The sequence below is a fragment of the Emydura macquarii genome, unplaced genomic scaffold (genome assembly GCF_026122565.2).
Source record: "Emydura macquarii macquarii isolate MOO-44397 ecotype Brisbane River unplaced genomic scaffold, CSIRO-AGI_Emac_v2 contig_3133, whole genome shotgun sequence".
Lineage (NCBI taxonomy): Eukaryota > Metazoa > Chordata > Testudines > Chelidae > Emydura > Emydura macquarii.
Window position 1 is genome coordinate 33,169 of NW_027133270.1, and position 14,266 is coordinate 47,434.

At 47.6% G+C, this 14,266-nt stretch overlaps 1 protein-coding gene across 1 annotated transcript; it reads right to left on the bottom strand.

Annotated features, from left to right (window-relative positions):
- Positions 1-2,992: 2,992 nt before the first annotated feature.
- LOC137142069 (olfactory receptor 2G3-like) lies at positions 2,993-13,299 on the bottom strand. Its single transcript, XM_067531288.1, has 2 exons — positions 13,278-13,299; positions 2,993-3,981 (listed from the first exon to the last, which is right to left on the bottom strand). Exon 2 carries the CDS (start codon positions 3,950-3,952, stop codon positions 2,993-2,995), a length of 960 nt encoding a protein of 319 aa, XP_067387389.1. The 5' UTR covers positions 3,953-3,981; positions 13,278-13,299.
- Positions 13,300-14,266: the final 967 nt, after the last annotated feature.

Here is a 14,266-nt window from a genome sequence, read left to right on the forward strand (position 1 = left end):
AGCCGCAAACCGCCCCCTCCATAAACTTACTAAGCTAGTCTGGGTGTCTGTTAGGGTTTTTTGCCCTCTCCTCCCCACGAAATGGCTCTCTGCTCTTCTTGGGTAGTCCAGTGGTGGTGTGCTGTGATCGGTTCTCTGCAGCGCTGGGACAGCACACACACTGGGAGAATGCACACGCAGCCAACCACTGACAACACCAGGGTTTTGGAACATAGACCACGGAGGAGGTTTCTCTCAGCAGCCGGGGTAGCAGCTGTCAACATCGCTGTTATCCCATTGCACCATAACAGCGGATTTCATCCGGTGGTCGGCAGCCCTCGGGGGCTCCACTGACGATGTCTGAGATTTCCAAAGGGGTCTGTCCTTCCTTCTGAAACTTTTTAGGGCCTGCAAATGAAGGAAGTGCAGTGGTGTTCAACCAAGCGATAACCAACGCAGGCGCGTGGTGGGAGGAAGGCTGAGGAATCACAGAGCAGTCGTGGGGCCTCGGGGAAAACTGGTGCCCTTCCACACGGTCGAATTGAGCAACACTCAAATGGCTGGTAAGGTGAAGGCTTGCCCCAGCTTAACTCTGCCCTCAGTGTGCACTGCCCCCCATGCCTGTAGTGCACGCATTGCCTCTCTGCCTTGTCATGGCCTCAGGGCTGAGCCTGCTCTCCTGCCCCTGAACGTTATCAAACACTCTGACAATTGTCATGCTTCTTGGGGTGCCCCCAGCCGGGAGTCACCTTGTTACCTCCTGCCTCCAGCATGAGGGAGTCTTGGCTGTGCTCCCTGATGCAACCGGCCCATCAGCCGCTCAGACGCTCTCCTCTGGCTTCCACCAGCCCTGCAGGCTGACGATCCATGCAGCCAGCCCCTGCCTCCCTTCAAAGTGCCCCACTGTGGTGTCCACCCTGCTGGCGGGATTCCCGAAGGCCTGTGAACCCCACGGTCACCTGGGTGCACTGCTCCGCTGCGACACAGCACGTACGGTCAGTTATGGTAACACAAACGGATGCTGGTTTAAGGAAGAACTGAGATTCACACGCACAAGGGTGAAGTGACGGACACAAATGGCTTCAAATAAACCAAAATCACACAACACAAAGTAGGGCCTACACTTACCAATGGTCACCTTTCCTAGCTAGAAAAGGAGATTCTCACCCCCAGAGTCAGGCTGGGGCAGCGCTTGCAGGCCCCAAGGAGCTAGGGCCCCGTCTTTCATACAGCACCTCCTGCAGGACTGGGCGCAGAGTGGCTGTCTTTCTCCGGTGATATATGGAGTCAGTCTTTTGTTTTTATTCCCAGATGGGGCCGTCCCCTCGCTGTCCTGCTGTTCTTTTCAGTCCCATGGGGTTTGGTTTGTTTAGTTCTTTGATGGCTTTCCATTGGCTGGTCTGGGTTGGTGCAAAGGTAGACAATTGAGCAATACCTTGTGTAATAGGCTAGCTAGGGAGTGGTGACACCTCCCTCCTGCTTAAATGGGCCGTCACCGAGACATGGGATTCCCTGCTGACTAACCCTTATTCCAAGACCATAAGGGCAACGTTTTTAGTAGAGTGACATTATTCCCTATGTACATCTCACAATGATTATGAGGAGCGATACGTTACATGCTTCAGTAGATGCCTTGGATGTGACCCTTGGATGATGATCATGAAAAAGCGGTATTGGGCGTAGTGAGTTTGTCAGGTCTGAGACAGGAGTTGATTGTGAACAGCCACACATACCCCCCCCCTCTGCCCTCCTGGGTCAAACCAGATACAACAGGTTGTAACATCTGGCTCAAGAAGGAGACAAAGGAATAGGGAGGGCAGAGAGGGGGATCTGTCTGGGGGTCGGAGAGGAAAGGCAGTGACCCGTGAGAAGTCAAGGGGAGTAGGAACTCTGAGTGTGGCTCCAAGTTTCCACAGCAGGTCGCTGCTATAACCTCCAAGTAAGCTGCTAGCAACGTCCTTCTACGCTGGGATCCTGAGAACTAATAAACCCCTCTGACTCCCACACAAGCTGTGAATTGCTTCTGACTGTAAGGCAGGGTGCCTGGCCCCTTTGGGGCCTGGAGGAACTCCCCGGGACCCATCCGAGGGGGAGTCCAGCAGGGGGAGTGACAGGCGGGGCAGGGGGTTGACTCTCCAAGGCCAGTTTGAGAAGCTGGCTGCACTGGTATCTGGAGACCCAGGGGGGACAGGGGCAGACTCCGCAGCAGCAGAATCCTGCCTGGCTGTGTCAAGAGGGGACCCCGAGTGCGATTCCTGTGAGAATCCGACACAGGACCCGACTGACTGACTGTGACGGAGTCCCACAGGGACGGGGCTCTGCGACCACAAGGAGTGAAGCCAGGCGGGACCCCTCAATTGCCCTCACACTAGTGCAGCCGCCTCTTGAATCTGACCCCAGAGCATTCAGCACCCCTGCTTTACTGGAGCTCCCCGCTGCGAGTCCCCCTGGATGGGACGCCAGCAGAGCCTTTACACGCCTCCAAAGGGGTCATGCCTCCCCGCCTTGCAGTCAGCAGCGATTTCTAGGCAGCAGGGAGCCAGACAGGCTTATTAGCTCTCCGGATCCCAGTGCAGACAGCCTTTGTTAGCAAATGAATCAGAAAGTTACAGCAATTATCAGCTGGAAAGCACCAGAGCCCCATTCTTGGTTCTGCCTCGTGCAAACCCCCTCCAGGGACCATCAGCCACCCCCAGACATGCCCCATTTGACCTCCCTCATCCTTTGTCTCATTCTCCGGCAGGGTAGCCAGCTCTCCTTGTTTCCATCTGCCGCAACCTGTTACACCCTGTCACAGCTGGCTGCCCCAAGGCGGAGGGGTCCTGGCCAGGTCTGTGTACGTGTGGCTGGGGAAGGGCCCTCGGCCCACTCGTGGTCCCTGCAATGATCACACACCCAGGTCCCATCACTGAAATACATGAGTAACACATGGGGGAAACTGAGGCGCGCACACCACTCCCAGAAAACACCAAGCACACCTTCACTCTGTCACACTGATCCTTGTTTTATTCAACTAAGCTGAGTTCTGGAAGAGGGCCATACATTTCCTGACAGCTTTTCTCAGGGCCTCCTGGACCTCCCTGTTTCTCAGGCTGTAGATGAGGGGGTTGGCCAGGGGCGTCAGGACTGTGTAGAAGAGAGAGAACGTTTTGTTCAGGTCTCTCAGGCTGCTGGAGCTTGGTAGCAGGTAGACGATCATTAGGGTCCCATAGAAAATTGTCACCACGATGAGGTGGGAGGAGCAGGTGGAAAAGGCCTTTTGCCTCCCCGTGGTGGAAGGGATTCTCAGGATGGTGCTGATGATACAAACATACGATGTCAAAGTTAATAGAAATGGAGAAACTACATCTAGGAAGGATAATATATATAGAACCAGTGTGATGAGGCTGCTGTCACTGCAGGAGAGCTTTAGCATTGGGCTGAAATCACAAAAGAAGTGGTCCACTTCTTTGGGGCCACAGAAAATCAATTGTGACATAAAACATGTCATTATTGTAGAGGGTAGAAACCCACTGATCCAAGAGCCAGCTGCTAGCTGGAGGCACAATTTGTCATTCATACGGGTTCCATAGTGCAGTGGTTTGCATATGGCTAAATACCGGTCATAAGACATCGCGGCCAGGAGATAACACTCTGTAGTTACCAGAGAACCAAAGAAATAAAATTGCATCATGCAGCCCACAGAAGAAATGGTTCTGTCCCCAGTCAGGAGACTGGCCAGCATCCTGGGCAGGAGGGTGGAGGTGTAGCAGGTGTCTAAACAGGACAAGTTCCCCAGAAGGAAGTACATGGGGATGTGAAGGTGCGGATCAGTCACACACAGCACGATGATGATGAGATTACTGGCCATAGTCCCAACGTAGATCACTAGGAAAGCCAGGAAGAGAAGGTTCTGCAGCTCCGGGAGATCCCCAAACCCCAGGAGGATGAATTCCATGACGGCCGTTTCATTTTCCCATTCTCCTTTCTCCATGAGCTGTGTCGGCTGACAGTGAAAAAGCAGTGAGCAGCGGAATTGTTTGCAAGCTCTCAGAAAGATGAATTCAAACTGGACCAGGTGCAGAGTTGGGCTGCGAGGGTGAACTGAGGAATGGCAAACCTGCCTTATGAGAGGAGAGGCAAGGAGCTTGGCTTGTGTAGGCTACCCAAAAGAAGGCTGAGGGAAGCTCGGATTGCTCTGTATAAATACATCAGAGGGATAAATACCCAGGGAGGGAGAGGAGTTATTTCAGTACCCGTGTGGGCACAAGAACAAATGGATATAAACTGGCCATCAGGAAGTTTACACTTGAAATTAGACACAGATTTCTAACCATCAGAGGAGTGAGGTTCTGGAACAGCCTCCCAAGGGGAGCAGTGGGGGCACAAATCCTAACGGGCTTCAGGACTGGGCTCGTCCGAAGGGGATGGTATGAGGAGATGCCTACGCTGGCAAGTGGCCCATCTGCAACTGCTAGCAGCAAATACCTCCACCGGCTGGAGATGGGACCGTAGCTGGGGGGGCGCTGAGTTACTACAGAGAATCCTTTCCCATGTGTCTGGCGGCTGGTTCTTACCCACATGCTCAGGGTCTAAATGACTGCCATATGGGGCAGGGATTTTCCCCTGGGTCAGATTGGGGTTTTTCGTCTTCGTCTGCAGCCTGGGGCATGGGTCACTTGCCGGTTTAAACTAGTGTAAATGGTCATGCAGCAAAGTCTTTCTGCGCTGTGATCCTGAGAACTAATAAACCCTTCTGGTGCCAGGCTGGCTGTGAATCGCCTCTGACTGCAAAGCGGGTCGCATGGTCTCTTGTGGGGCATGGAGGAACTCGCCAGGACCCTTCCAAGGAAGGAGTCCCACAGGGGGAGTTCCTGGCGGAGCAGGAGTGCTGAACACTGTGGGGCCAAATGGAAGAGATGACTACGCCGGTGTGGGGGCACACGGGGTGGCAGACCCCCTCCAAAGCACTAGTGTCCAGTCTGGCTGTGGCGGGAGGGGTCCAGAGCACGATCTCTGGGGGACTCCCTCACAAAGGGCACTTTGGGAAATGGGCAGATTTTAATACTGTCACTTTTGCAGTAATTTCCTTCCTGCATCTCTCACACGGTGCGATAGAATAAAATAGCATGCACTGACCTGATCTGTCCCAGGCAGGTTTCAGGTTCGCCATCAACTGAGTCACTTTCCGCTCCTATTTCATTCAAAGATAGAAAAACAAGAGAACAATTCAGGTGTGAATCTCAGTAACCGATCTTTCCATGAGATCAAATTCTACTGAGCCAAGAGATCCGGTTGAAATCAGAGCTAGTTCCAGGTACTAGAAACAAATGTATTCCAGACCTAGCGGAGGCTGCTGTTCCAGACCTACTGCCTGTGGGAGAGAAAGAAATCTAACACTCTGGTGTGCAGATGGATCCCATTATGATCACAGGTATGGTTTGCAGGGTACGCTCTTTATACCTGAAATCCCGGTATTTGAGGACAGAGTCCCTGAATTGCTCCGAGCTTTGAATTGCAGAAGGACTCATTAAATTACCTTCATGTCTCATGGGAAATGGAAAGAATCATTCCTAGTTGTACTGACGTCAAATGTTTTTTAAGAGCTTGCATGTTCTCTCTGTCTCTTTTCCAAGCCTTGTCCACACACAGAAATAGCACTGGGTTTAACGTACATTGTTGTTTTTAACCTGCGGCCTTCTCTACACACAAATGTGCAGCGTTTTACTTAAACCAGTTTAGCTTGATTGCAGAAAAAAACAGTGTGGACACACTTATTGCAGGCTACAAGTGGCATATTCATAAATCCATAGATTGTAAGGGCAGGAGGCCCCATTAGTAAATCAGCGCTGACCTCCTGAAGAACACAGGTCAATGATTCATGCATCAAGCCATACACTCTTGTACCAGCTAGAGCGCATCTTCTAGAAAGGCAGGAAATCAGCTTTGATTCCAAGACCCCAAGCGATGGAGAATTCATCACATTGCTAGATACATTTTCCAATAATTAATTCTGCTCATTGGTTAAAAAAATGCCTTCTAGTAAGACTCACAGACTTTAAGGTCAGACGGACCCTCATGATCATCAGGTCTGACTTCCTGCACATCGCAGGCCACAGAATCTCCCCCCACCCACTGCTATACTAGAGCCCTCCCCTCGTGAACTTGAACCAGCCTTGCCAACAGCCCTCGGGAGGGCTCCAGCTGCTGTTTGCTATTCCAGGCTCCTGTTTGCTGTGTGAGCAGCATTACCTGAGCTGTGAGAACTGGCCGTGAAACGTTTTCATTTTGCTGAGTTGGCATTTTATGACTGGAGAAAAGTTTTGCAGAAAAATTCCTGCTCAGCTCTACTCTGAACCGTCTCTTGGCTAAACTAAATAGACAGCGCTGCTTAAATCTCCCACTTGGAAACATTCCCATAGCGTTTCTCTGCACACTTGTCATTTTCTCAACAGGGCGCTTAGGGCTGTGTAACTTACATCGCTTAGGGGGTGGCTTATTCACAGCCCCGAGCAACGTAAGTTATGCCGATGTCAGTGGTAATGTAGACATGGTAAGAGTTAGGCACCCAGTTCCTTAGTCTTATTCACACTGCAGACCTTTTGCACCATTCTGGCAGCTAAAAAGAGCTGTTCAGTGAGCGTGGCTGTAATTTGTGCTCACCTTAAAGCCTCCTTACAATGCAGAATGAAAGTGTTTGTGTAATTCAGGCCTGGAAAACTCACCATACCCTCTGGTCATCTGTGCATGAGGCCTCAGGCCTTGTCTACACAAGAAAAATAAGCCAACCTAACATACACAGGTCGACTTACATCCACCGCAATAATTACTGAATAGCCGAGGGAACTCACCCAGGGCTTCTCCATTCCCTGCTGTCCCCCAGGAACCAGACAACCATGTCCATTTCACAGCTCAGACAAGTTGCTCAACTCTCATTGGGGCTGAGACAAACGCTGACTTTTGTCAACAAAACTCTCTAGTGTAGACCAGGCCTCAGTCTTTGCCCAGGCAGCTGTTCCAGGGGAGTCAGGGTGTATCTGTCTCTGTAATCAGGTCTGGATTGAGGCAGGATCCAGATTTGGTACCTGTGTTGGGAAGGGGTGCATGGACTCCCACATCCTGGACCCCAGCATCTATTCTGTGGGAGGCAACTGCCATTTTTTCTTCACTTCTGAAACCCACACTGGGTCTCTTACTCATGGCAATGGGGGAGGAAGGAGGTGACTTGCCGGTTCAAAGGCAGCATTAAATCTTCAGCCACAGAGCATATAATAGGTGCCCAACTCACAGTGACATGCCTTATGATTTGGGTGCTGGATGTCTTTAAAACTCTTAGAAAATTCCAACCTCAACATAGGGGTTTTTAAATGAAATTATCAGGAATTTGTATTTATTTTATTTTAAGTTAATTTATTTATGCATTGATAGGTAGAGACATATATATGGACAGACAAGTTTGTATGGAGTAGAGAGAGAGAGAGATTTCCATGACTGTTACTCTGTCTTTGTGTCACTCTGCAGCCTAGAACCAGTGTGAAGTGATGGCACCAGTGCTAAGCATGGCTGAGACCTTTTTTCTGTTTGGAGTATCTCCAGGTTCAATCATCACTGGGATTCACCATCTCTTACCATCCGGTTTGTAAGTTTTCAGCCCTTATGACTTTACGAATCATAGTGTGCAACAGCGAGATGTATAGCTGTGTCATGCCAAGAGACCTAGACCATTGTGATATCAGAGTAACTCAACCAATCGCCACCCTCATGCTCCAGCTAAGTTCCATGCAACAATTTCATTGGTTGCATGAGGGAGACTTGGCCCAGCTGCAATAATTCATGAGAGAAGGGGCTCTCAGCTATAAGGGTGTGTACACACACACACACACAGTTAATTTCTGTTATATGCAACTATAACAATATCTCGCATGCAACAGCATTAGGTTTTGACCATGAGACCATCCTACTCAGGCCAGACTTTGTACAACTTGCGCTAAAACAGCAATTCATCTAGCTGACAGCAACAAAAACTGTTATACTCTGAGTCTCAATTCTCTGCTGATTGCACTAGGTTGTTATCTCCATCAGACAACCCAACCTGGATGTGAGTCAATTGTGTGCCCTTATTGCCAAGAAGGCTAACGGCATAGTGGGCTGCATTAGTAGGACATTACCAGCAGATCAAGGGAAGTGATTATTCCCCTCTATTCGGCACTAGTGAGGCCACATTTGGAGTATTGTATCCAATTTTGGTCCCCCACTATAGAAAGGATGTGAACAAATTGGAGAGAGTCCAGCGGAGGGAAACAAAAATAATTAGGGGGCTGGAGCACATGACTGATGAGGAGAGGCTGAAGGAACGGGGCTTATTTAGTCTGAAAAGGAGAAGTGGGAGGGAGGATTTGATAGCAGCCTTTAACTACCTGAAGGGGGTTCCAGGGAGGATGGAGCTAGGCTGTTCTCGGCAGTGGAAGATGACAGAACAAGGAGCAACGGTCTCAAGTTGCAGTTGGGGAGGTCTAAGTTGAACATTAGGAAAATGTTTTTCACTAGGAGGGTGGTGAAGCACTGGAATGGGTTATCTAGGGAGGTGGTGGAATCTCCATCCTTAGAGGGTTTTAAGCTGAGGCTTGACAAAGCCCTGGGTGGGATGATATAGCTGAGGTTAGTCCTGCTTTGAGAAGGGGGTTGGACTAGATGACCTCCTGAGATCCCTTCCAACTCTAATATTCTCTGATTCTATGATAAGAGTTAAGCCAATGTTTAGTGATTTTGAAAAGTCTGTACTTTTTTGAAAAGTCTGTACTGATTGAAGTAATGCAGGTGCAACAGAGATTTCTGTTTTCTGGTGTGTCTTTAAAATTCAGCTCATGTGAGGAAGCATTAAAGGGCCAACAAAGGCAGAGGAGACCCCCAAATGTAAAATGTGTTGGGAGGATGAGAGCTTGCAAACCTAACCAAATAAAATCAACAGCATTATTCCCTGCTTGACAAGTAGACCAAGGGTGGAATGGACCGAGGAGTAGGGATGGCCTTTCTGATCATTAAAATTGCTCCATCCAGATCTGGGAAGAAGGATTTTGTATTTGTCTTTCGCTGTCCTGCCTGTCTTTTGTCTACTCTGTGGATAAAATGTGAGGTTGGTCTGACAAAGGCGATCTGTGCAGTTGTGCAACTTAGAGCTAACAAACAAGGAAAAGATGGGGTTGTGTGTATGTGAGTGTGCGTGTGTTATATTTACAGACTGAACAGAAGAAGAGGAGTAATGCTGATGTGATATGACCCGTGCCCAGGGTAGCCAACTGATAATGCCAAGGTCAGGGCAGGATGTAAAAGGAGAGCAGATTCTCCCCACGCTGGTGGGTGACACTGAAGCCCGGCTTCCCAACCAGCCCCAGGCTGCTTCTGATTTCCCCACACTGGAAATCAAGAAGCCAGTCCACAAATGCCCACCGCCCCCTTTACTGCATTTCAGCTCCAGGCTCCCCAACCAGCACTAGGTCCAGTAAAGAGGCCAGTTACTAGAACTCTCTGCTCTTTACTAAAAAGGTTCCCTCTGACCCCAAGGGGTCAGCCACAGCACCAGACCAATATAAGTTTGGATCTTACCTAAAATACCATGCTGGCAGCCAATCCTTTAGTATCTAAACTAAAGGTTTATTGTAAAAAGAAAGAAATAAACCATGAGAGAAATGTTAAAGGGTTAAAGTAAATTACAGATATACAAATGATTAAAAGTCCATATACTTCAGGTTTCTGGAAGAACTGTGGATTTGCAGGCTTGTGTAGTTCTCTCTGGTTCACATCCAATATCTGGATGGGTCTGAGTCCTTCGGTTCAGTTGCAAGATGAATTGGTCCAGAGATAGGTGTATGTCTGCAGACTGGACAGGAACAAAGACAAAATGGTTTCTCTGGCTTGATCTTATATACCCTCTGTCTTTTGGCCACGTGACCTGTGAAATTTGCAGGAGCTAAAATGGAGTCCAGAGTCACATGGGCCAATCCTGGTGACTCTTCAGGTGTGCCTGGGGTCCAGTCATGTAAGCAGATTCTGGTGACTCAGTAGTGATGCTGGCTTATTTCTCTGGGCCCCTTGTACCTGGGAAGGCCTTAATGGGCCATTACGCTGGCCATTGTTCTGCAGCCTTCCTATCTGGGAATTGCCCAGGCAGCACAATTTTAAACACAGATATCTCAAATACATCTGTAACTTCCATTTCACATATTACACATGAACATAAGTAATATTCTCTTACTTAGCATATCATAACCTTCCTAACCACACCTGACATGGCCTATCCCACATGGATTATTATGATTCTGCCATGCTGATGTCACACAATATACTAACTGCCCCCCTCTCAAGCCAGCCCGCATGACAGCTGAGATCCCCACTCAGTTTTTCTCAGTACTTACTCCAATTTAACTCTGGAAGTTGTAAACACAGACTAGCTGCCTCAGGGATAATCATAAGGTAAATCTGGAATCTTTATTCAGACTCGTAAGAATGGCCATAGTAGATCAGTCCAATGGTCCATCTAGCCCAGTGTCCTGTCTTCCACCAGTGGCTGGTGCCAGATGCTTCAGGGAAAATTAACAGAACAGGGCAATTACCGAGTGACCCATCCCTTGTCAACCAGTCCCAGCTTAAGGCATTCAGAGTTTTAGGAACACCCAGAACATGGAGTTGCATCCCTACCAATCTGAACGATAGCCATTGACGGATCTATCCTCCATGAACTTCGCTAATTCTTTGTTGAACCCAGTTATACTTTGGGCCATCCCCTGGCAAAGATTTTCCACAGGTGAACTATGTGTTGTGACAAAGTACTTCCTCATGTTAGTTTTAAACCAGCTGCCAATTAATTTCATTGGGTGACTGCTGGTTCTTGTGCTATGTGAAAGGGTAAATAACACTTCCCTATTCACTTTCTCCACATCCTTCATGATTTCATAGACCACACACTCAGACAAAACTCTCACACACACTGAAAAAGTAAGACTTGAGTAAAACCTGCGTAATATCCTCTGGATTTTGGCCAAAGACTAGGGAGATTTGACCTATCTGATAATGCAGTACTGCTCGCTAAGCCATGATGTAAGTCAGAAAGTGATCTCTATCCGAGCTCTGTTAAAGTTGTATTTACGAGGAAGCAAAGAAGAGAAAATAAACTCATATTTAATTCTGTTTTATTCCACAGTCCTTCTAAATATATGCATACCTAGATGCCATATCTATGCACCTAGCACCTTGCAAAGGGAATGAATGTTTGGCTTGCTAAATTGCATGATCCACTTTTTCAAGAGACACAGACATTTCCATAAAGAAGCCCCACGGGCCCTTACCTGGACTTTCCAATTATTAGAATGATCCGACTTCTCTCAGGCATTTTAGCCAGTAGGCAAACACTGCTTTTAAACAGCAATCTCTTGCACAATTGCTGTCACCATCACAAATCCTGGGATGGATTCTCTGTAGCTTCCCTTGTTGATTCACCTTCCCACTCAGACACATAGGCAGTTTGTTCATCTGCATTATTTTATAGGTTGGAGTCCCTGCGTGATCCAGGTTACAAACCTCCACAAAAGGTTGGCCAGATCTGAGGTTCCACTAAAGGCCCATCTCCAGTCATTAAAATTAATTTATTATACAATGAGGTCATCAAACTAGCAGTGGTCAGAGAATGGAATTTCCATCTCATATGAAAATCATACATTTCATTTTTTCTTCTTTCTGAATCCAGATGAAAAATTTAAATTTTGATGGAATGGAAATTCTGAATAAAGATTTGATTCACAACCCTCAAAAGGGCGTTATTGAAATGTTTTGTTTTGATCATGTTGAAGTGAAATGACCCTTTAGAATTACAATATAATAAAAATATTTAATGCAATATATTAAAATATTAAGTATAATGTAAAATAAAATATATTAAATTATATTATAATATAATATTACAACATTATAGAACATATACATTATAAGAACATAAGTATGGCCACACTGGGTCAGACCAATGGTCCATCTAGCCCAATATCCTGTCTTCCGATAGTGGCGAATGCCAATTGCTTCAGAGGGAATGAACAGAACAGGCGGTCATCAAATGATTCATCCCGTCACCCCCTCATAGCTTCTGGCAAACAGTCAAAACAAAAGAAGAAAGTTGGAACAAAATGAAATGGGAAAGTAGACACACAAAATACTGAAGTCTAACTACTGTGTGAACCACCAGTTGTGAGGGAACCTGCTCGCCTTTTTGCAGACTCTCCTGATCTTGGCATTTTCATTGTGGGAACCCTTAGGCACCTCGTGTCCCAGGAACTTTCTCTTTGGTTCAGACTCACAGGAAATTGTGTAATTGTGTAATTGTGAAATTGTGTAAGGGGCCAGCTCCCCAGTGATGTAAATCAGCCATAGCACCACAGGTATCTGAGGGCCACATTCTCCGATGGGATAAATATCCCTCCCTACTCTGAACTCAGTGAAACTGTATCGTTTACACCAGGCCCTAAGTTTTAGGAACCGGCTCTTCCAGGGCAGCTGAGGCCCTGGTGCCACTGGGCTCTGAGCTTTGTAGGTCACTTGTCTGTGCTATAAATATGTGCTTCATTCTGAAAACACTGTGGGACATCCTTTGGGGCTCAACCCTTCCTTGTTAGCCAAGGGTCCTTCCAGGGATGCTGCCATCGTGTGAGACCAGGGGCAGCTGCTTTCCCCCCTCTGTGGGGTTAGGATCAGCTAGGGGAGGCTGTCAGGGTGGTTTGTTCCTGAGGTGAGATCAGAGCTGAGCTCACAGCCCTGCAGAGCAGATTCAGCTGTTTACCCCCGAGCAGGGACATCCTGGGCTGTGACCGTGTCCAAGCCATACACCAGACAGGATCACCTCTAGAGCTGGGCGAGGCTTTTGGTCCTTCATCCCAGTTACTCCTCTGCCTCTCAGCCAAGCCTGCCCTAGGAGGGGAGCAGGGAGTGCCCATCTGTGGAGAGGGTCCATGTCTTCTAGGAACTGCAGAGAGACCCAGCTACTGAGGAAATCCAGCAAAGGGACACAGCAACGGCTGCTGGGTAATACAGTGATGGGTGCCTGATAGATAGACAGATAGATAGATAGATAGATAGACAGACAGATAGATAGACAGATAGATAAATAGATAGACAGATAGATAGATAGACAGATAGATAGATTGACAGATAGATAGATAGATAATGACCCATGAATCCTGGCCCTGGAGGATCAAGGGCATCACATACTGGGAAAGATTCTACAGAGACAAACAGAGTAAGTTTTGCTCTTTCAGTTTAATATTTTCCTGTATTAATATAAAATATCAACAGAGAAGGCACCTGTAAAAACAGAAATGTGGGTAGCAATTGGAGCTATTTCAGACTTTTGTTCTCAATTTGGTCAAACATCTAGAGCCTGTCAGATTTTTTTTCAGCAGAAAATTTTCACTTTTTATAGAAGTTCAAAAAATCCCCAATTTTTGTGGGTTTTTTTTTTTTTTTCCGTAACAGAGAAACAAAAATTTGCAGTTAACATGTGCTGAATACTGAACAATTCCATCGGACATTCCACTCTCCCCAGTTGGGTTTGATATTAAACAATTTTTCATGGAAAACATCAGCTGTCCTCTTTTGCTTTCTCTAAACAGAGGCTCAGAATGGGGACATAACTAACCCGAGGTCACACAGCAGGTCCCTGGCAGAACCGAGAACAGAACCCAAGTCTCCTGCCTGCCATGGAGCTGCATGGCACAGACATAAAGTCACAGAGGGAAACAAACACAACTGAGCAGTGAGTGAGTGATGCTCCTAGCCCATCACTCAGAGATGGAAATACAGAGGTGGGATTTTGTTTCAGAGTTCAATTTGGAAAGGGGCAGCAGGCGGTCTAATTGTAGCAATAGGGGAACCGTCTTGGTCCAAATTCCAGGATTTGGGCTGCACTTTCTTCCAGCCTTCATACTGCATTTTCTCAAGTGATAGCACTTGTGATAATGCACCTGGGCAGTGCTCTGATTGCCAACAGGGAGGACCCCTTCCCATGCCAAGTCGGTGGAAGTGAGGAGTGCTCCACACCTCTGACATTCACCTCATGAGTCGTTGCAGAAAGAGAAACTCTGTGTCATTCCCTCTGTCACTCTAGCCCTAACCATTTCTCCACTCCTTCCCTCCACAGGCCAGACATGAAGTACCATGGAAGAAAATGTCCAATCAGACCATAGTGACCGAATTCCTCATCCTGGGATTCTCTGATGTGTGGGAGCTGCAGATTTTATACTTTGTGATTTTTCTTGTCATTTACCTGGCA

Bases quoted from the DNA above. Each gene is read 5' to 3' on its own strand.
- LOC137142069 (XM_067531288.1), bottom strand. From the start codon at position 3,952: ATGGAGAAAGGAGAATGGGAAAATGAAACGGCCGTCATGGAATTCATC.